Below are 21,432 nucleotides of genomic sequence, written 5' to 3'. Positions count from 1 at the left end.
CGGGGGGCACATGGCAGCCCGGCAGCCTCGGGGGTCGCGTTCCGCCAGCACCCCGGGACGGCGAGAGCGGCGTGCCAGCCGCCCGACCCGGGCAGCGCCCCCCAGCCCCTCCGCTCCATGCGGGAGGCGGTAGGGAACCGGGCAGGCAGCAGGACTGCGGTGGGCTCTGAGTCTGCTTATCTTCAGAGAAGTCTGACCTCAGCTGGGCCCCCAGAACTCCACGTCCCGTACGGGATCCCCCCGTCAGTCACCGGGCTGAGCCCCGCTGTGACGGGGTGCTCGGACAGACAGACAGACACACCCCCGGCTTCCTTCTCTGCTGCGGGGCTGCACCCAAATGTCACTCGAGTGACGACCTCAGGGCTCAGCCTTGCCCGTGACTGGTTCTTCGCGGTGGTACACCATTTTACACGTCAGTAATCCACCACTGCAGCACTTGGTTTCAGTGCTGTCTTAAATATTTTAGCGTTACCTTTTGGGGGATTTCTCATGCACACATGTGATTACGAAAGGTAGAGGCTTGGTTGATAAAAGGTCAGTTAAGTGATTTATAAACCGTGGAGTAAGTTACAATACAATGGTCTTATTAGCATATGAGAAACAAGTTAGAGGTAACTGACTCACTTGACTCTTACCCGGTTTGGAGAGCTGATCAGACATTCATATGCACCCATCACTCAATCTTTAAAATCTATTTAGAAATACAACATTAGTAAAAATCATACAGGTATGCTTGGACGAGGTTAAGGGCACTCTAGAAACCCGTTCCTCCCCAGCACACTCACAGGTCACATCTTATTCGTACATCACCAGTAAGTCTCAGTATTATTACCTGCAGTGTGCAGATGGGGAAACTGAGGCACAGAGAAACATGTTTGCTAGACAGGTTCATTAGAAGCAAAAGCACTTACAGCCTCAGTGTGATGCACGAGCTGCCAGAGCTGCTTCTCTACCATCTTAATCTTTGCTGTCAATGCTTGCGTTGATATGAAGCACCACTGCAGCAGAGCTGAGCAAGCCCATTAAGAGAGATACTGTAAGACCTTTGCTGTAAGGTACATCAGTGTTGAGTTCTAGGAGCAAGGCAAGCCTTACAATTATACCAAATTTTTCTGCAAATCCCTCCATGCAGTCACAGACTGCTTGTGCATCGATCTGTCATTGCCTCATCCCACTATGACCTGGCTTAAACAAACAGTTTCTGAGATTTACTTCCACCCAGCAGGGACATAGACGGTACAAACACACACACAAAAAAGCTGTGTAAACCAGCAGGCAAATCCTGTGCGGAGCCCAGGGTGCTGCAGCCAGGGCAGGAGCATGGCGCATGTGCACAGGCCTGACTGAGCTGCTGTGATTCCCATGCTGCCACGCTGGTGGGACATGCCGCAGAGGCAGAGCCACCTTCCCACACAGACACGGGGTTTAAGGTTTCTATCAGAAGGCACTAGGATGGGGCTGTTCCATAGCTGTACTTCTACAAAGGAACTGGAGCAATGCCACAGGTCCTCAGGTATAATACCAAGATGACCTTTTATAGCCCCAAAGCTCCCTAGACTGGTCAGAGGCCTATCAATTGCATTGGCACTGGCAATAACCTAGTGGTCTTGCAGAGAGGTTCCAGTCTACAGAAACTGTCGGTGGCTCTTGGATTGCAGTGTTAAAGAGTAAAACTCACAGCCTGTGTGCACAGTGCTATCCTCCTGGAAAGCTCGGAGCAGCACTGTATGCCCGGGTCTGTGCACAGGAACTAAAAAGTAGTTAAATATAAAAACAGAGCTTTAAGAATACCGAAACAACATAAGGCCCATGGCTCTGAAAGACCTAATACATTTAAGAACTGCACTTTTCAGGAAATTACTTCAGGAAAACTATTCTTCAAAGCCTGAAATAATTCAAGTACATGCAGTAATGACATAGGAGAAAGGGGGGAATATTTTCTAGTATGCGCTTAAGTTTGTAAGGTTGTCATTCCGGTGTATTCCAGTTCATTTTGCACATTACAATTCTCTCTTAGCAAAAGCATGGTTTAAGCAGCATATTTTAATCTTTACACCAAAGATTCATACAAAATTATTATTCTCAAGTAAGTCTCGAACACTGAAGACTGGATTCTGGAGTGTGACTGAACTGAGACTAATTCTGCATACAGAGAATGCCACATCCATACAGCATCACTAAAAAAAAAAGACATTTCAGTAGAAATTCTTGCACTTTGTATGTATTCTACTCCGTTTATAATTTTTGGCTGACACGGTATCTCAGATTACTTAAAAAAAAACCCATTTGAATTTTCTTCATATTTCTGAAGATACCATTTATAGTCTCACCTCAGTTCTCTTGCCTTTCTGCAAGTGGTTTTATCTCAAAATGGCTATTCAGTATGGAAAAGCACCTAGAATAATGCAATTTCAAGTTCCAATAGTATTGTGATTTCAAACTAGTTGAATCTCTCCTCTTCAGTATATGCTTGCTATTTATATTGTTTATATCCATTCAGCAAATGAGATACAAGATTTATTCATTCCTGGCACTGGTGTCTCAGAAGTAAAACCATGCAATCTGCTGGGATGCTGGTACCTGTAGTTCGGCATGTCTTTCTTGCAAAGTTCCTTAAGAAAGGTAGCACGTATATCTTGTAACAGACACTCTGATGTCAGTTTTCAAGAGCTGATTTCCTTCGCTCAAAATTTTCCCTTCGGAGTAGCTTCAATTCTCTCAGTTCTTGTGGCTGTAAACTCTGGTCCACACCAGGAGTTAGCTTGTAATTTAAAGGAGATTCAATATAACCATTTCTGTACAGACAGACCCGCTTGCAGAATTCAAAGGTGCTAAACATTACACCAAAGTATGGGACAATCTGAGAAAAGAAATTTTAAAAAGCAATGTAAGATACAAAAGGCAGTATTAGACTCACCAGTATCATCCTTAGCTTAGATGTTTTAAAAAAGGAAACTTCTAGGACTACAAATCTGATCTGCTAATAGAGCTGTGCTCATTTACATTAAGTCAGAGTCTCCCCTCAAACTAGGCTGGCACCTGCAGCATGCTAAAAGTAGGAGTTTATTACTGGTACATAACTAATTATAACAATATTGTAACGAACAAGGTCTGTGCTAGCCTATGGATTATCACAACTTGTCACCTAAACAAATCCTAAGAAACCTCAGCAAATCCCAGGAGGAAATGTGGGATTTATTCTACATACAGCAGAGTGACTAAACAGGTTTTTTTCTTTTGCCCCATGCAGAATCAGCAGCTCAGGTGCCATGTGGCTTTACACCAGCCAAGGCAGGGCCAGGCACACGCAGGCCATCACAATCAATCATGTTGTCACTCAATTACCACTCATTAGCTGACCTGTAGTACTCCAGGTAGGTAATCCTCACCACAGCACTACAAAATGTATTTCTGTAAACTAAATTACCTTCTGTTTATGCTACTGTGATGTTGTTCAAGCTTTCAACTCAGCAAGGGCTGTAGTAACAGACATGCATGCATTAAATAGCCAGTCAAAAGTATACTTTTGACTTCTGGGGAAGTATCACACAAGCGCAATTTTCTTTACAGCTTGGTACAACATGTCAAATTACTGGAGCTCAGCTGAGAAACAGAACTTGTTCAGCTGTCATAAGTGGATCACTTGCAATCCCCCATCCATACCCTACCTTATGTGTTAGCAGCACTCCATTCTCTCAGGACATTCAAATGAACTTGAAAGCACTGACATCTAGAAGCCAAGCTTACATTAGGGAAAATAAGACCAAACCAAGCTCCAAATCTGGTTTATAACCTCCCTGAGGTTATAGTTGTTCTGTCACAGACTCTGTCACCTATAAGCTGCTAATAAGTACGGAGGCATGTCATAAGCTTTATAACCCCAGCTGCCCAAAAGTGTGTCTTGATTACTTCAGGGTAGTCTTTGATTGGGATGAAAGCAAAACCTCACCTTGAGCAGACTGGGTGTGAGTCCACTCCAAAGTCCAAGCACACCTTTGTTCTTCACAGTTTGACGGAAACAGTCAGCCATGCCAGTAAAATGGACATCAACTGCTCCATAGTGGGGAAGCCAAGGACTCTGGGCCTGTTCAAGAGACACCCAGAGGGATTTAAAACAAGCAAAGGAAAACCAAAGTAATCAAAGAGAATTACTTTCTCCATTCTGGTACATAAGGAATGCTTAATGACAAGTTTCAGGAGACTGATCTGGATTCTTCCGTCAACCCAAAACAATCAGCTATTTTGCCTTGAAATACAGACTAAAAAGGGAGGGAATTGACTCTCTGATGGCTATGAAAGAGAGCAGTAATTTCACACAGCACTTCCTTTTCTGCCATGTCACTACTAGAAATAAATCCCACCCTTGTGAAGACAAATCATCCAAACCAGTTCTGCATAACGCATTGGTCCCACGTCTGACGGCCGCTCGGGTCTGGGGAGAGTGGAACACCTGAGAGGGGAACTCGGGGCTTGCACGCTGCCTTCCTGTAACACCAACCAAAACAGAAGAGTGAGCTGTCTCAACTCTGGCTGCTGAGGCTGTGACCACACTGTGATGAGAAGGGCAAACTGTACTGCGGGTTGGGTAGCATCAGCACAGCAGAAAGGGAAGACTGGAGGTTTCAGCCCAGGCTGTACAAGCCCACCAAGGGCTCTGAGTGAGCAGTTGGTGCCTGTGCTCCTGTATCTTCACTTGCATGGTCACTTGATCCAAACTGCTTAAAGTTAGCAGCTACACTTCCAACTGCAGTACAGTGTCTGTTCACATGAAAGAAATGTAGTGGGTCATTTTTAACAGCAAAATCCTTCCTTCATTAATCTCCTACCATGTTAGCACAGACAGGATAACCTGACCTTGAATAATCTCATCTTCATCCTTCTGTGCACATGCAGACACAGGTTTGTTTTGCACTGGCAAATCAGTGTTTCACTCAAACACATGGCAAGTGCCACTTCTCAGTCAGGAGCGTGTGGGAACCCCAGGACACAAGTTGATGACATGGGGCAGAGGTTTCATAAAAACGGGACTTGTATAGTTAACTGATTGGTGAATATGGATATCATTATCCCCTCATTGATCTGAAACACCATGTGGTGTAGCATTTTTTCCCTCCTTGGACAGACTAACTTACAGCTTCTCAGAGCTGCTAAGCCTATGATAAGCCTCTCATAAATTGACAAGTGGCGATGACATTTTCTAGATGCCTCAGCTGTAACATTTCAAATACTTGGCAACTTAAGATGCTGGGAATGGAAACAGATCAAAACTCATGCTCCAGGTATATAAGAGAAGTTGCTAATCAAATAGTTATAATGCTGTTACATGCTCTTGCATTACTGGCAAGTCTACTGCTAAAATTTAGAAGCTAACAGAAAACCCCTAATCACACCACACACTAACTGTATAGTCTTCTTTACAAAAAACCCCAACCCACCACATATGATTTTTTTTTCCACTTTTTTTTGGTGCATGATTGAAATGCATGTGAAATACTTCTGATGGCAGGTAACAGGTAAAACCATACAGTTTCCTTTTGACAGGGCTTTGGGAGGTGGTTCTGGGAAAGCACTTCACTGAGAAAGAGGCAACAGGCTTCTACCACATCCTGATTTGTTATCTTTTGGATCACCTTTATCATGTCCTGGCTCTTTTACTCCAGAGAAGAGTAGGGCCGAGGATTTAATCTTTTACACTTTAAGGAGGAGAGAACAGAGGCATTTGCTTCTCTCTGAACTTTCTCAACAGGGTACCTGATTTCTAAGAAAGGGCTCACACTTGTGGGGGAGAAAGTATTTCAACGGTTCTAATTGCTTGTCCCCATTGTGTCTACATCGGCCTTGCTAACTACATGGGGCTACAGCTGTTTCCGTAATTCTCAACTGTGGTGCAAGCTCCCACAGTCTCCCTGTTTTAGGACTCAAGAGGCAGACACTATGGGATTTAGCTGCTGTGATTTTACAGTATTCCCAGCCCTGCCTTTGCAGGTAGTTCAAGGGTCATGCACACATTCACTTATGCTCATTTGCTACAAGGAAGCCCAGCTATACACTTGGCTCTGTTAGTTAAGGGGTATAAGAGTTTAAAAAGCAATAGCTAAATCCAACGGTGAGAAAGAGAAAAATAACTTTCCAAATCTTAATCCACACTACTTGAGAAACTCCCACACAAAGACTCTCATGACTGTACTGCGGAAGATGCTGAGTGCTGCAATTGAGTCTTCAGGGACCAGTTCCACTAAGAATGGTGATATCAGCACCAGGGATGCTTAGAAGAGCACTCAAATTATGTAAGTTAACCTTAAACAGCATGACATCCTTGTCTCTAAATTTTAGAGACAAGGGTTTGATGGATGGACCCCTTGGTGGATAAGGAATTGGCTGGATGGTCGCACTCAAAGAGTTGTGGTCAGCGGCTCAATGTCCAAGTGGAGAGCAGTGACGAGCAGCGTCCTCAGGGGTGGGTCTTGGGATCAGCACTGCTTAACATCTTTCTTGGCAACATGGACACTGTGACTGAGTGCACCCTCAGCAAGTTCAGCAATGACACCGAGCTGTGTGGTGCAGCTGACATACTGGAGGGAAGGGATGTGCCATCCTCAGGGACCTGGACAGGCGGGACCATTGCCAGGGCAATCCCAAACACAAATCCAGGATGGGCAAGGAGTGGATTGAGAGCAGCCCTGCAGAGAAGGACTTGGGGGTCATAGTGGATGGAAAACTGACTGTGAGCAGGAATGTGCACTCACAGCCCAGAAAGCCAACCGTATCCTGGGCTGCATCCAGAGCAGTGAGCAGTGTGGGCAGCAGGGTGAGGGAGGGGATTCTTCCCCTCTGCTCTGCTCTCGTGAGACCCCCCTGCAGTGCTGTGTCCAGCTCTGGGGACCCAACATCAGAAGGACATGGACTTGCTCAAGTTGGTCCAGAGGAGGCCATGAACATGATCAGGGGCTGGAGCATCTCCCCTGTGAGGACAGGCTGAGAGAGTTGGGGGTGTTCAGCTGGAGAAGAGAAGGCTCTGGAGAGACCCTATTACAGCATTCCTGTACTTAAAGGGGCTACAGGAAGGCTAGGGATGGACTCTTGATCAGGGGGTGTAGGGATAGGATGAGGGGTAACAGTTTTAAACTGAAAGAGGGTAGATTTAGATTAGATATAAGGAAGAAATTCTTCCCTGTGAGGGTGGTGAGGCCCTGGCACAGGGTGCCCAGAGAAGCTGTGGCTGCCCCCTCCCTAGAAAGGTTCAAGGCCAGGTTGGACGGGGCTTGGAGCAACCTGGGCTGGTAGAAGGTGTGCCTGCCCATGGCAGGGGAGTTGGAGCTAGATGATCTTTAAGGTCCCAAAGCATTATATGATTATAAAAAATGCAACAGTAGTCATAGGAGAGCTAGATTCGAAACCCCATTCTGCTTTCTGGACTGTCAACAACTTTCTACAAGCTTTTTTTGGTAAAGAAAATTACAGGCGGCCAAGCAGTGAAGAGGGACAGGTTTCTAAAACACTTGAGGAAAGCAGGAATGCTGTTAACATGCATTTCCCTTCCTTTTTAAGTCCCTTGGTGGTAGGCAGGGCAAGACCTGCCAGAACTAACTGCATGAGTTTGACTTAATGCCCTTCGTTACTGTATACATTGCAAAAGCACGTATCAAAGGCTTTTGATTACAGTACTCCTGCCGACACCACCAAGACAGGCAACAAGTGCACTGCAGGTTTCAGTAAGGTTCAGCATGCAGTAAACACATCCAGAAGACAGTTAAAAAGGAACAGGTAAGTCAAAGCCTCAGATTTCTAATTTGGCAGCAGACATTGACCTCTTAGGAGATTTACTGAAAGGTTATTTATAGTAACATTCACCACGGTTACAGCTGTTTTCAAGATTTCAGTCTGCAGGGTGAAGTATGCTTTGCCAGTCTTTCTGCATTACAGAAGCAGTATGTTTCTAGGACCCTATGCACAGTATTCAAATAACAATTGTCCACACAATCTCAGAATCACCTACTGCAAAAGAAAATCTAAAAACTGTATCAGTGTGTAGTTAAAACTTCAGTATTTTAGAACACAGCAAAACAGTTAAAATGTATTAATAAAAGCAAAAAATAGAAAGGCATTTAATTTGGCACTGTTTTTAATGAAAAAAAAACCCAAACAGTTGTGGGTTTTGGGTTAGTTCTGCATCATCTAAACATGTCTGTAACACTGCAATCCTCACAAGCACCCTATGGCACCAAAGCCCGAAAATGGAAGTAACAAAATAGATCAGACTAGCTTCTCTACCTTTTTTTCAGAAACCTACATAAGAATCAAACAGCTAATCTCATACCAACAAGATCAGGTTTATGACAGAGATGTTTCACACCATGCATCTCAAAGCAGATTGAATTCCTTCCTTTTGACACCCCTTCACACTATGGGCTGCAGCATGGAAACCTGTTTGTTATGAACGTTTTTAAAGACTTCCTTCCCCCCCCCAGTTATGGGTGTCTCATACTGCAGAAGGCTGGAGATACAGTACAGCTCACTGTGCTGATAACAGAGTGCCAAGTTGTTAGTCACAGCAGTAGTGGGGCTAAATTGCTAATCTTTTTACCTTTGACGGACAATGGGTTCTCTAAATGATTAAAGCACATCACATGCAGAATTGGCTCCATCTGCTCTCTCACAAACGTGGTCTTTTAGTATCCAGAGGCCACCAAGTGTACTAAGTCACTGTGATACATCCCCAAAGTTAGTACTCTGTTCTGTCTTGACAATCTAAATCTGAGACACATGTATTTTAAAAAAAACACCAAACAGCTACCTGCACTCACATTGTTTAATATAAACAAAATATTTAAATAAGAGTAAAGTGTCATGGCAAAAGTCGAGTTAACTGTTAAAGTTATTATTACCTGAAGACTCTTCAGACACCATCTCTCCCATTGTTTGTATCATGAGTTGATTGCCACAACAACACAGTCCCATTTTGGGAATTACAGACCCTTATAAAGATTTCCCCTTCAGTGACCTCCCCCAGCTCCTCTCCTCCCCTCTTCCTTTTAGGATTGAAGATGGATGTTGTTCACCACAGCTGCAGTAGGAATCATGCCCATCAAAAGATCAATCACTTGAACTTTCTTATTTTTACTTGGGCTCACAGTAGCCACATGGACCAAGCTGGGATCACCAGGTCAGGAAATGGCAGACACGGTGGTTAGGCCCCTTGAGCCTGAGCCCAGAGCTGTGCAGGTAAAAAATTTCCACTTGCACTTTAGGACATTCTGGGTTGCAACTACCTGAATTTGCATGTATCAGAGACTATTTGGAAATAATTCCCTCTTAGTTCACGTACTTTTTCCCTCCCTTCCCTGTTCATAAAGTTTGTTGGTACAAAGATTTGTAATTTATTTATTTTTTTGATTATGCAGTACTGTTAGCACAGAGTATGCAAGCTCAACTAACAGTGAATAGCTGCCATAGGTGGTATGCTACTCTGATGATAAATATAGTAAAATTGCTTATTTATATAATTTCAACAGGTTCAGGTGTCCTACACTTCTGATCAATTAAAAAAAAAAAGTACAGGAAGGCACTTTACAACACAGCTCAAGAGTTCACACTCTTAATCTGGAAACTAAAATAAGAAGTCTTTGCAGTCTGGGTTAATAAAGACACATGCAACAGGCAAGTGTAACTGTAGTTCAAAGGAAACTGAAGGACAAAGATTGCAGTTTTCATTCAAGCTAATGCCACTACAGTCATCAGAAATTTCACTCAAGCGAAGGCGGAGGAATGCTTGAAAGAGCATTTCATTCTATTCAAGCAAGGAAGAATTAGAATGTAAATAAGTATTTACACTGGGGAAAAAGCATGCATTCTCTTGGGCTAATCAATCCTTTCTCCTGGAGGACAGCCTTACTTGGTAGTCATGGTCTTTTCTGAGTCCATGGTTTGGTAACGCTGACCTACCCCTGGCTGAAATCCACCACAGGTATTCAGGAGTGTAGGAAGGTAAATGGTGACAACTGTCAGGAGGCAGCTGGTTGCAGAGCAGCACAGGAGAGCAGCTGACCTCCAGCTTCCTGCACTTCAGGAACATGTTGTCCTTTCCGCTGTAACCTGAACTGGGGCCAAATCATCTCGCCTTTCTGAGATCAACAGCACCAAACCAGCAAAACAATTTACCGCTTGCTCTGAAGTGTGACTCTCAGCTTTAAATACATTATCGCCAGGCCTGCTGTACCCTGAGGCTTCACGGTTTGCTGCAGAATCCCTCCTCTGCTACCGAACCTAAGCCTTCCCTGCTTTTAACACCTGCAGTATGAAGAAATCTTTTGATATAGAATGCAGAGGTCTTCTTCCTCAAGGCAGCGCAAACCCCTTGCACGAACACCTCTGCATAGTTTCTGAATGCCTTGTGAAGGTTCAGATCAATCCTTACAAATGGGGTCACCGTTTTCATGCACATTATCCCTAGTTAATTTAGTGGTGCAAAGCCTTAGGCAGTTTAGCTTGGTCCCACACTTCACACAGTGAATAGGAATGCTAGTTCCAGCATCTCCTGCTGTCTGTGTAGGAACTGAGGAGAAAATTAACATTTTACAGGACTGGGGCTTTACAGAGAACATATTTCCATTAGCCTTATGTTGATAAGGCAAGGAATTACACCAAATCAAAATAAAGCAGATATAAAAGAAGAGAGTGTCCATAAAGTTTAAGCTCCTGTTTATGGAGTATTTTGCATAATTAATCACCTTACATGTCACAGGCACATCATTCTAAACACAGACAAATGGATACAAGGCTCTCCTGTACAGCTGATGCAAAAGTACTCATGTTAGGGGTAACAGTGGCAGCTGTCACTCTGGAGATATTACTGTCTCCCTGCTGAAAATTATGGCTGCAGTAGTTGTGTGTTCACAGCAGCGAACCCTAACCTGTGTCAGCTGGGTGAGTTTACCAAGTTTAAAAAGGGGGGGCTGACTTAACCCGTCTGATTTGCCCCAAAGCAGATTGAAGAGCTCTCACTCATACCACACTGATCACAGAGGTACAGAGACTGTAAGAGGCCAGTGGCCATGCTCAGCTGGCAGTACCAAATCTAGGATTGGGAGCACGGCAGCTGCTTCAGTATCTGGAAAAATAATTCCATGAATTGCATTCTGCCCTCCCTCAGATCTCCTGCATTTCAAATGGGTACAGTGTGTTTTCCTGCTTTTCTTTGGCAGACCGCTGTGCTGCAGTGCTAAGCTACTGCTGTAATCCACCCCAGAGAGAGTATTACATGCTTAGCACACCACAGCTCCTTGGTTAAAGGCCACTAGACATAGCACAAGCTGTCACAAGGCAGAACTGACTGTTAGATCAGACCAGTCCTGCTTCCAATTCCTGATTTACGATTTTCATCTCTTATCCATTTTTTCCACTGGTACTGTTCAGTGTTTCAACTTCACAGGCAGTCAGTCTTCATGATTCTCTCCTGTAGAAGTCTGGGGATCTAAGAGAAATGCTTCTGAGGTTTGCTCAGATGCACAAAGGCTGATCTAGGCTGTTACAGAAGGCAAAGCCCATATTATGCTCAGTAGCTTTTTCCAAGCATTGTCTCAACCATTTACTAGACCAAGTACTTCCCAAAGCAGTAGGGCACTATTCTGCAACGGCTCAGAGAAAGTGGTATAAAATATCTTTACAGCACCATCAATGAAACAATAAAAAACGCTACTAGCTCAAAGCATTTAGACATAGGGGGAAAGGGCAGGCAGGAAGGGATTTTACCAACACCAGAATCTGACATCTACTACCTATTTGCTAATAATCAGAGGAGCCAGGCTGGTCCCAAGTTCAAGTACCACCCAGGCCATGGGGTCCTGGCTGATGCCTGAACCCCAGAAGCAAGGAGAAAGGGAGCATGGGATCACAGGAAGAAGTAAGAACTCACACTGCAGCCTTCCCCTCAGGTGAAATATTTTGGGAGTTTTCTTCCCTATCTGTGCACTTGTTTTCACAAAACTTGAAGGAAGTTCTATCTCTGAAACCTCCATTCCTCTGTCAAGTTTAGTTGAAGTTGGACAGCAGGATCAAAACTTACTGGGGGCAAGGACAGACAGCTAGCAACTATATAAGCCTTACCTCCACAGAAAATTAGACTAAAAGTAGTAATATTGCCCCTTATTTGTTTCCACACTATGAAATTTACCACTTTGTGTGGCCAAATAGCTTCATCTCTGAAAATTTTCAAGGCTCAGGCTCCCATGCCGTTCACTATTAATGGGTCTCCCTTGCACAAAGTCTGAGAGCACGTATGCTTTTGAGATGTCGTGTGAACCACATGACCCAAAAAAGGATTTCTTATTTTTAAACCAGGTCATGACTCCAGTGACTTTCATATTCCCAGCTGACAAGAACACAGATCTTGCAAACAGCAGGAACACCACAGCTAGGGAGCTTTCGGAGGCTGCCATGCCCGCACCAGTGACCATCTCCAATGACAGAGCGTTCTTTCCAAGTTACTCGTGTTTAAGCAGCACAGGAGCACTGTCTCCTCATTTCAGAGGGGAGAGAGTGCTTTTCTAATGAACATTTATCATTTTATTTTCCAAAGCTTTGTTTATAAACACTGGGTTCTTGCTAGACTGACTTTTACCATGCAGAGAACATAAGTTAGGGGACTTTTAAAATAAATACTTAAATAACAGTACTACTTTTAAAGAGAGACTTCGGTATCTCCCTTTAACTGACTTCAGACTAGAAAATGGCCCAGAGGGCACAAAATTTCATTTATCACAGACTACCTCACAAAGGGAATGATGGCTTAGTTTTCTCCAGGTTACTAAGAACTCACAGCATTTACATAATTTACAATAGATTTCACACTTGCTGAGCATCTCGTGTTTCAAAGAACCAAAAAAATCTCACCAAAAGCCCCAAAACAAAACACCTTGCAGACCTACAGGTGGCTGAGGCCTAACTGATTCACTTTTGTCACTGAAAGGAGGCCACTTCTTGGGTGATGCATGACAACAGCCTACACTAACCAAGAACAGTGAGCCTGTTTGTTTATAGCAGTGGAGGGAATTCAAAGCCTGGAGTTTAAAGCAGAAAGATCAGTACTGAACAATGCTTTCCTTGGAGAGATGACTTCACAATTTGAGGATGCTGTGCAATCAACACCAAAACTATGCTGAATCCTGCAGTATACTAAAAGTATGCTTATTCTGTATTACCAGGGTTTGATGGTAAAGTTATGCCTGACTAGCATTTACTGGCAAAGGACAGTTTCAGAAAAGTTTTAGTCACAGAAATGAAAACAAATTATACCATCAAAATACAGGGACAGGACTGAGCTTCTGCAAACCATGGAAAATTTGTTCCACGTGAGGAGTAACTGTACAGTTGATGGAGTATCTGTGAAACTTTAGGGTCATCTTTGTGCATTTTGCCTAACAAAACTACCAAAGTCACAAGTCAATTTGGAACAAAGGCTGAGGAGTGCCAGCCAGGGGTATCTGAGCCTACCTCTGAGGGTCATGTGCAGAGAGGGAAGTGCCAAACTTGGGTATTAGGTTTGCACTGACCATTTGCATGTTTGTAGATCTTCGGTTCTACACATAGACTGGGATCAGTTAAAAAAAAAGGAAAAAGAAGAAAAGTGTTCTTGTATGCAAGTCTGCAGGGTAAAAGTGCAGTACTTGAATATTGCTTAGATACTGGATTTAATAAAGAACATGATATTGTGAGGTAAGGAAGGAAAGCCAAGAATAACAGTCAGAAGGATATAAAGATCAGTAAGTTTTTTTTCAGAAACTGATGTAGCATAAGAGTGAGTCAGGAAAGCATATAGAACATCCCTTTGAATAACCCTCTCCTTAACTAATCCCCTTCTACAGATGCACAAGAAAAGCCATATTTCCATGCTGAAACATGCATACAGTACCTCTTAATTCTCTAACATGCCAATCAGGAGCAAAGTGAAAAAAGGAAGACAAAGGAATAAAATTAGGATAAGCACAACATAGAGGACTCACATATTCAGTAAGACTCATTCACATTAATTAACATTTATTTTAAGAACAACATTCAAGTATATTTAGCAAACACAGCATCTTTGAAAAAAAAAAAAAGTAAGCATGATAAAGATTATTCTAATAGCAGAGGGGGAAGAAGCCATGGTTACAGAGCAAATCTGACATCATAAATCATCATCAAAACAGAGGAAGAATTGTTCACTGACAGTCAGCTCCTACTCCCACAGATGTCAGTGACAGAAGCTGCTAACGTCAGAAGTGTAGGATTCAAACATGAGAATGAGAATGAGAAAAGATGAAACAAAATTATTACAACTGAGATTAAAAATAGCACTGTATCCTTCCTCCCATAGCAGAGTTCATCTCCTAGTACGTGCAAACAATTCAAGCATTGTCTAGATGAGGAGATGGACAGAGCTAACTCCTCCAAGACTCCCTAGCCTGTCAAGTAAAGACCTGAACTGGATGTTCCGGTCTCAGGCTTGTGCTCCATCCCAAAAGCAGAGAAGACTGCCTTGTGTCCTGGTTCCTCAGCTTCTGAAGCTCCTGAGACTGTCTTACAACTCCCTGGTTCCCCATCGCCAACAGGTTCACTACAAAAGTCGTCTTTGGCAATATACTACCTCTATCTGTCAGATCAGTGGGACAGAAGGGAACCTGATAATCGACCTCCACAACGTGCTGGGTTCTTCTTTGTATATGAAACCAGCGTTGATGGCTTCAAAACAAAGCCCACATTTCCTTACGTGCACAGCAGAGCACTCACACCAGGCCTGGGATTAGCTGAAGGCTTTGGTACACCCCTCTTTCTATCAGCTAGACGGGTGAATCACTGAACAGAGTCTGATCAGAATATGATGTATGAGAAAAACTGCGATCAGAAGTATCTGCTCCCCTGTTTTCTACAAAACACTGAAATGTCTTGAAGCTCTTTTTTCCCCCTGCTTTATTCTCCTCCTTTCTAGGTCTAGACATGATACCTTTTCTGGTGCTGTCCTAGACACTTCTCTCTTCCGACCACCATGCTGCAAACTGAACAGGCCAGCAAGTAAACGCAAAGCAGAGCTGATCCCTGGAAAGTTGGCCCATACCCTGGTGCTAACTGTGAAAAACAAGAAAAGCAAACTTCTTGGATGACCTTATATTCATTCCAGTGAGCTCTTAGTATCAGCTCGGGTGCGATTTTCAACAGGTCTCTTTTCTGGACAAGCCTCTATGACTTATGCAATTTTCAGTATCAAACAAATTATAGGCTTTCGCACCTAGGCAACTAGTTCTTCTGCAACACCTTTGCCTTCTCCCATGCCTTTAGAATAAATCACTGAACAGGAGGTGTTTCTCTAACCTTGGAAATTCACTATTCAGTTGCTGCAATGCATATATGAAGAAAAAAAGTCTGCTGTTGAGCCTTTTTTCCGTCCAAAGTATTTTTAGCATATCCACTTCCTACATATTTAGGCAATAAATCCAGGTCCCTTCTTATTTCTAGAAGTGCCAATCAGATGTTTTAAGGATCCCTTTGGTGAAAGAGTACAGCCTAGTGGCAGGAAAATGAAAGATGGGCCTGTTCCACTATATTTGCCTGTCAAGACAAAGCTTGACACAGAACTAACATCACACCAGTTACAAATCAAAGTTATTTTTGAACTGGTTATGAAAAATGAATGTTCAAGTAATGGATGTATCAACAGAAAATATTAAAAGAGGAACAGCACAGTAAATGCCTTTCCTTTATTCTTTAGGGCAAGACTATTGCTGTAAGCCTAAGGATATAAAGAAAAAGAGGACTTGTAAGGAATAATTACTTTTCTGAGACCTACTGACACAGCTGGAAAATATTATCAAGAGTCCATGGTCAGAATTTCTTTCTCACCTGAGACATGAGATACTTCATGAAAGGGCTCAGCTTAAAGCTTGACTTCTGGACACATAAGCTACATGAGCTGGTCTAATAAGAGACATCACTTCTGCTGAGGTCCTCTGTTAGGAGATGGAGGGCAACAAAGGCTTCCGTGCTACTGGATATGAGCCCTGTCTGAAAAAGGGAACCTGGGGAGCTAGAGAGGGGAATTCACAGTTTCACTGACATTTTCATCATCACCACAAGTCACTAGCTTGTGGCTTACCAACCAGGCTACCGCTTGATGAAGAGGAAGGCCACACCAAATGACTGCTTTTTTTTATAAGACAACAAAAGCTTCCCACAAATCTGCAGTCCCATGAACTAGGCTGAAAAGAACAAACTGATATGCCCCAGCCAGAGAGCTACCAGATGATGACAGCTATTCACTGTCACTCTACTGATCAAATTTTAATGAAAAGTCAACATCATCAAATGAATTATGTCAGTGAGATGACAGCTGTGTGGTAGCGGTTATTTTGTGTCTTTTTTTTTTTTTTTTTTTTTTTAGATCATTATTACTAAACTTTCAGGAGAAAGGATCAGCAAGATAATATAAAATGATATAGTAATTTGATATAGTAACTCCCACGTTGCTGATGCTCCAGGAAAGCAGCAGCACCAGCAACTGGGAAGTCACTTGTTAGCCAGAAGAGTCAGAAATAAGAACAAGGACAGTTCCGACCCTTCAGACTTAATACCCGCTGTGCAAGTTTCTTGTGGTTGCCAGTACATAGGTCAGGCATAAATGGCAGACATGCAGACTCTGAAAATGAATGGATCTCATTCATCCTGCCTGACACCAAGGGGACTGAATGTATTTGACTGAAAGTCTGCCAATTCTAAACTGTGAGAATCTGATGAAATTGCTACAAGAAGAAAAGAAAGCAAGCTAAAGACATGGAGTCTGACAGTATACATGATAGTACTTGAACCTTCTTTAAAATGTAACCACACACTTGTAACAATAATTTTCAGACCAAAAAAAAAAAATCAAAAAACCCAAACCAAGACAAAAATCAGCCAACCTAAAACAAAGTCTCTGTAGCCTACTGGTAAGAGAAATAAAGTGGCACTCATGGTCATCTGGCTAGTCTTGTCCCAAGCTCCTGTAACAAGCACTGTAACAAAGTACTAGTAACATGAATGCTCTGTACCTGCATCTTCCTCTTGACAGTCTCAAAGGGGAAAGAAAGCGTCTGTGCCACACCAGCTGCTACACAGCCATTTATGAAGTTCTGAAGAGGAGTGAAATGAACTATGGGTTCTCGCCAGATTTTGTCCAGATTGATGTAAACAAAGAATGAGCCTGCAGAAAATGGGACAGCACCTAGAAAGCAAACCAGACAGGTCTATATCAACAGACTCTATACTAAGAAAACAGAGCTGTTTATCACATAACCTAGAAAGATAGGATAAGCCACTGCCTGTTTACACCTCAAACCCGACCAATATTTTGAAGAACTTTACTTTTTAGTCACTGGTTTACCACCAAACACCCATACTAGCATCTACATGTGCTGATAGGGGCATATATTTACATATTAAAATGTGCACATTGTCAGAATTAACTGCTCTAGTCTCATGAGAGGTCAGCTCTTTCTCCAGGTTCTCTCTTTTGTGACAAGCTCTTACTCCAGTCCAACCCAAATGTAGCAGTTGTACAGGTAAACAGAGCCACCTCTTCAGTCGAGCCAATGAGGGATACTGCTGTCCTCTTTTGCTTGCTTCATGGTCTCATCAATTTTATAGTGGGATTATACATTATTATCATTATTATGCATTTTTTATAATGCCATATTGTGAAAAAGTGTACTCAAAGTTAAATGGCATTTTTAAAAGCTATGGAGAGTAAATAAATAACTAAAAAGTCATTTCATGTAAAGAGAGACTACCACCAATCTTCACTTTTCACATCAGTCACACATTACTGCTCATGCTTGTTTCACTGACCAGCTAGGGAGACACTCTCACACCTAGATAGGAATTAGAAACATTGTATGCATATATCATTTTTATTTATTTTAAGAGTTAAATAGTGGAAATTTTGCATCCGAGCACAACTAGAGCATCTATAAAAGAAGGAAAAGAGTATCTTTTTTAACACTTAACCATACATAAAATGCTACGCACTTGTTCATAATTAGAAGCAATAAAGCTACAGCAGGGGTAATCAATACAGTTGTGCCTTGAAAATCCACGTATCTTCTACAGAAGAACATTACTATTTGGTCTTGAAATCAAGTAAGCAAGTGAACACACTACATAGTTGCAATGAACACTGTGCAATGAAGTGATATTTCCCCATTATTATTTTACCTAATATAGCTGGTGAAACGCCTCGGTAGAGTGCAAGGAGTCCTTCTTGATGATAAATTTTGTAAAAAGCATGAAGAATTCCTTCATAAGATGGTTCCAGTCTGTTCTGCACGATGAGACGTGTTTTAATTACGTCAGTGGGATAAGTCACGATGGTTGCAACCATGCCAGCCAGACTTCCTGCCATGATGGCTCTCCAGTGGGAAATATGACCCAACTCATCCGTGAAAAGTATAACGAGTCTAGAGCAAACACATAAAAGAGGTATTATTAATGACAGTATGAACAAAAGACATGAAAAATTAAGGCAGATTATTCTCAAAGTAATTTTTGTTTGATCCACAAGCCCCTTCAGCAGCAGGAGTTGAAACTTTAACATGTATTTCATCCAAGACGTCACTATATAGAACATCACACAGGCATCAGAACCTCTGTGAAACAGAACATGTGAATAGGCAAACACAAGGAGAGTCCAAACAATATGTCCAAGAGCCCAAAGTGATTTTGGGTAAATCCACACTGCACAGAAGTACAGAAATGCAAGTTATAGTTAACAATTAAGTCAGGGACTGGAATATATAACTATGTAAATGCAATTTGCTTTGATTTTAGTGTTACTGAGTTAAAATACTTCTAGTAGCTGAAAGATGTTTTTTTGAGGCAGCTTTCATAGCTCTACCTGCACCCCAGTTCCAAGCACAGAATAAGCTCACATAGCTTGACTTGTGATACTGTGCTGGAGGTCCAGAGCACAAGTTCAACATTGAAAAAAATCTTCAATGATACAGGGAATAATTGTTCAAATTATTTACTTGTTTGCTTTGCAAGAGACTTTTAAAGTAATTTTTGACTACAGAATCCTCATTTATATTTCCATCTACAGGATGAAAATTACCATGACTCAAAACATGTCTGCAAGAAACTCTCTGATCATCACTCATCAGTTAGAGACATTGGTCCAATCCCCAGCCAAAATTATCATGTCAGAAGAAATACATAGATAATGTCATCACAGGCCTTCTGAGAACAACTGAACCTTCCTCTGTTGTGTACATTGGGACAGAAAGATCCACAGGGATACTTCGCTAGAGAAGACTTATGTTCAGGCACTATTATGCTCAAGAGGTTAAATCTAAATCTGAAATTTTGAAACCGAAGCACAAAGTTTTAAAGGCTAACCTACAACTCAAGCATTTGTGATGCACAGAAGGACTATGTATGCAGGGCACTCCTACATCAAAGAGAGGCGTCATGGAGGCAGCAAGAAGCAAGTCAAAAGACTCGAGAGGAGAATCTTGACATAAAGAAACATCCTATTTTGGAAGAATTAACTAAACTGCCTAAAGAGCAGATTTACATTTAATCTACTCAGTGTTACCAAGTCCAGAAGAAAATAATTTGCAAAAAATTACAAGTCACTGCTTGCTCAGTTAATGCTTTTTCGCATGAGCATGCATCTTCTACTGCATGACAGATCCTACATCTACTTGCCTCCTGCCCTGGAGAAAGCCCAGAGCAGAAAGACTATCTGAGCAGAAGTGAAAAGGCATAAACTTTTTTTTCCTGTGTGTGTCTTGTACAGTCCCTAAAGTAACACAGCCTGATTTTCCTGTGTGTGCACAAATGCATTGGAGGGTGGTGGGGTGTCTCTAGGCACTACCCAGGTAACATTTGAAACTGCCATGAAGAGTCTGTGCACAGTCATCGCAGATGGAGTGCAAAGTCAGCTCAACCCCCCCTTCCCCAGCCAGCTCCCCCCACACTGCCGCTCCTGGGGCTGCTGCAGGTGCTCAGCCCCACTCCTTCTGCAACTGGCATTACTGTTATCGTGTAACATTTATCTTTATGTGTTTCTTGCCTTTATATACACCATTCTCTCACTAAAAAAATCCATTAAAAACATCCCCAAATAATGTATCGATAAATATGGTGGGGTTTGGGTTTTTTTTTTCATTTAATAAATTTTAAGAAATTTTATTTAATAAATTTAGCTTTAATTTCCTGGTAGCCTACTTCCACCCGTAATTCCCTGTGCAAACTAGAGACAAACTATAGCCTTGAAAAGGAAATACACTGTTTCAAGCTGAACAAGGAATGAAATTAATTATTTTGCTCAAAATCAACTGGGTTATACTGGTGCAACACACTCTTCTGGGAACTTTAATTACATTTAAATCACTGTTTCTACCTTCCCACTGCCATTATCCGTCCCCATGTTTGACCACCGTGTGCATTACAAGCAGAAGGACACAACAAAGCTGCCCAGTTCCAGGGTGCTTCATCTATCACGTCCTGAAAGGCGCAGGCGGAGCTGGGAGGATGAATCTTGCTCAGCCAGATAAAGGACGAACTGCAGCAGGCTGCGCAGCGTCAGCCCAGGCGAGAGCCGCAGCAGGCGGGATTGGCCAGGGCGGGCTGAGCCCATGTTTCTCCCCACCCAGCACAGCCCGCGAACTGGAATAACCCATCTCCCAGCTGGGCGGAAATGTCAAGTGCATACCACGCACCCAGCTGACCTTAATGAAAAAAAAAAACGAAGAAAGAAACCCAGCATTCGAAGTGGCAAAACAAGCTGGGACACGCAGTCAGGCACTCTTTTCAAAGGCTTAAAGATACTAAAAGGCAACAAAAGGGAATTGTAGGAAACCACACAGGTCAGCAGAGCTCGGCCAGCGCCGCTCCGTGTTGATCCTGCTGCAGTCCTGCCGGCGCTTCCCTTAGTTTCATGTCCGTTATCGAAAACGAGATCTTAAAACAAAGTCACATATCAACTTCAAAACTAATCAAATTTGCGTGACTGCTGCATAACAAAGATCTGTATCATGAGTTTGTTATTGATAGAGGCAATATAAATATTTGAGGGCATATAAATGAATAAAATTAATTGGTTGCAAAGAACAGACGTCACAGTCACATTTGTAGGTAGCGCTGCAACTTCATTTCTAAAGGAATCTGGCTGAGCAGAGGAGATTCCACAGACTATCTTCAGCATCTGAAGAACATCCGTGGCTTTATAAGCAGTTGCTGGCGCAGCACCAGGCCCTGTGCGCTGAATGAACTAAATAAATGAAGTTGTCCGCCGGGGTACGTGGCCCTGGGGAGAGGGGACACACCCCAACTAGCCATCGGCTGAGACAGACATTAAAGCGCCCCTACGGACCGAGCTCTCCACCTCCACCCCCTCCCCTCCTGCAACGGGCACGAAGGGCCGGAGCC

At 42.8% G+C, this 21,432-nt stretch overlaps 2 protein-coding genes across 3 annotated transcripts in view; both read right to left on the bottom strand.

The window, feature by feature from the left end:
* The window catches only part of SLC25A5 (solute carrier family 25 member 5), a 2,504-nt gene extending 1,844 nt beyond the window's left edge, over positions 1 to 660 (bottom strand). The window contains exon 1 of the mRNA XM_026848761.1: positions 636 to 660. Within this exon, the coding sequence (XP_026704562.1) occupies positions 636 to 660 (25 nt within the window). The remainder of the gene's footprint in view (positions 1 to 635) is intronic.
* Positions 174 to 18,465, bottom strand: SLC25A43 (solute carrier family 25 member 43). 2 transcript variants are annotated; one of them, XM_026848702.1, is made up of 4 exons: positions 18,217 to 18,465; positions 17,055 to 17,227; positions 3,950 to 4,084; positions 174 to 2,761 (listed from the first exon to the last, which is right to left on the bottom strand). In XM_026848702.1, exons 1-4 carry the CDS (start codon positions 18,401 to 18,403, stop codon positions 2,657 to 2,659), a joined length of 600 nt encoding a protein of 199 aa, XP_026704503.1. In that variant the 5' UTR covers positions 18,404 to 18,465; the 3' UTR covers positions 174 to 2,656. The 2 variants fall into 2 exon arrangements, with proteins under 2 accessions (XP_026704503.1, XP_026704502.1); XM_026848701.1 differs by having other exon boundaries at positions 2,486 to 2,860.
* Between the last annotated feature and the right edge of the window lie 2,967 nt (positions 18,466 to 21,432).

Source organism: Athene cunicularia, assembly GCF_003259725.1.
Source record: "Athene cunicularia isolate RWA chromosome 4 unlocalized genomic scaffold, athCun1 chr4_part3, whole genome shotgun sequence".
NCBI classification, from domain to species: Eukaryota; Metazoa; Chordata; class Aves; order Strigiformes; family Strigidae; genus Athene; species Athene cunicularia.
The sequence above is the reverse complement of the archived record's forward strand: the minus strand, read 5'-3'. Positions and strand labels throughout refer to the sequence as shown.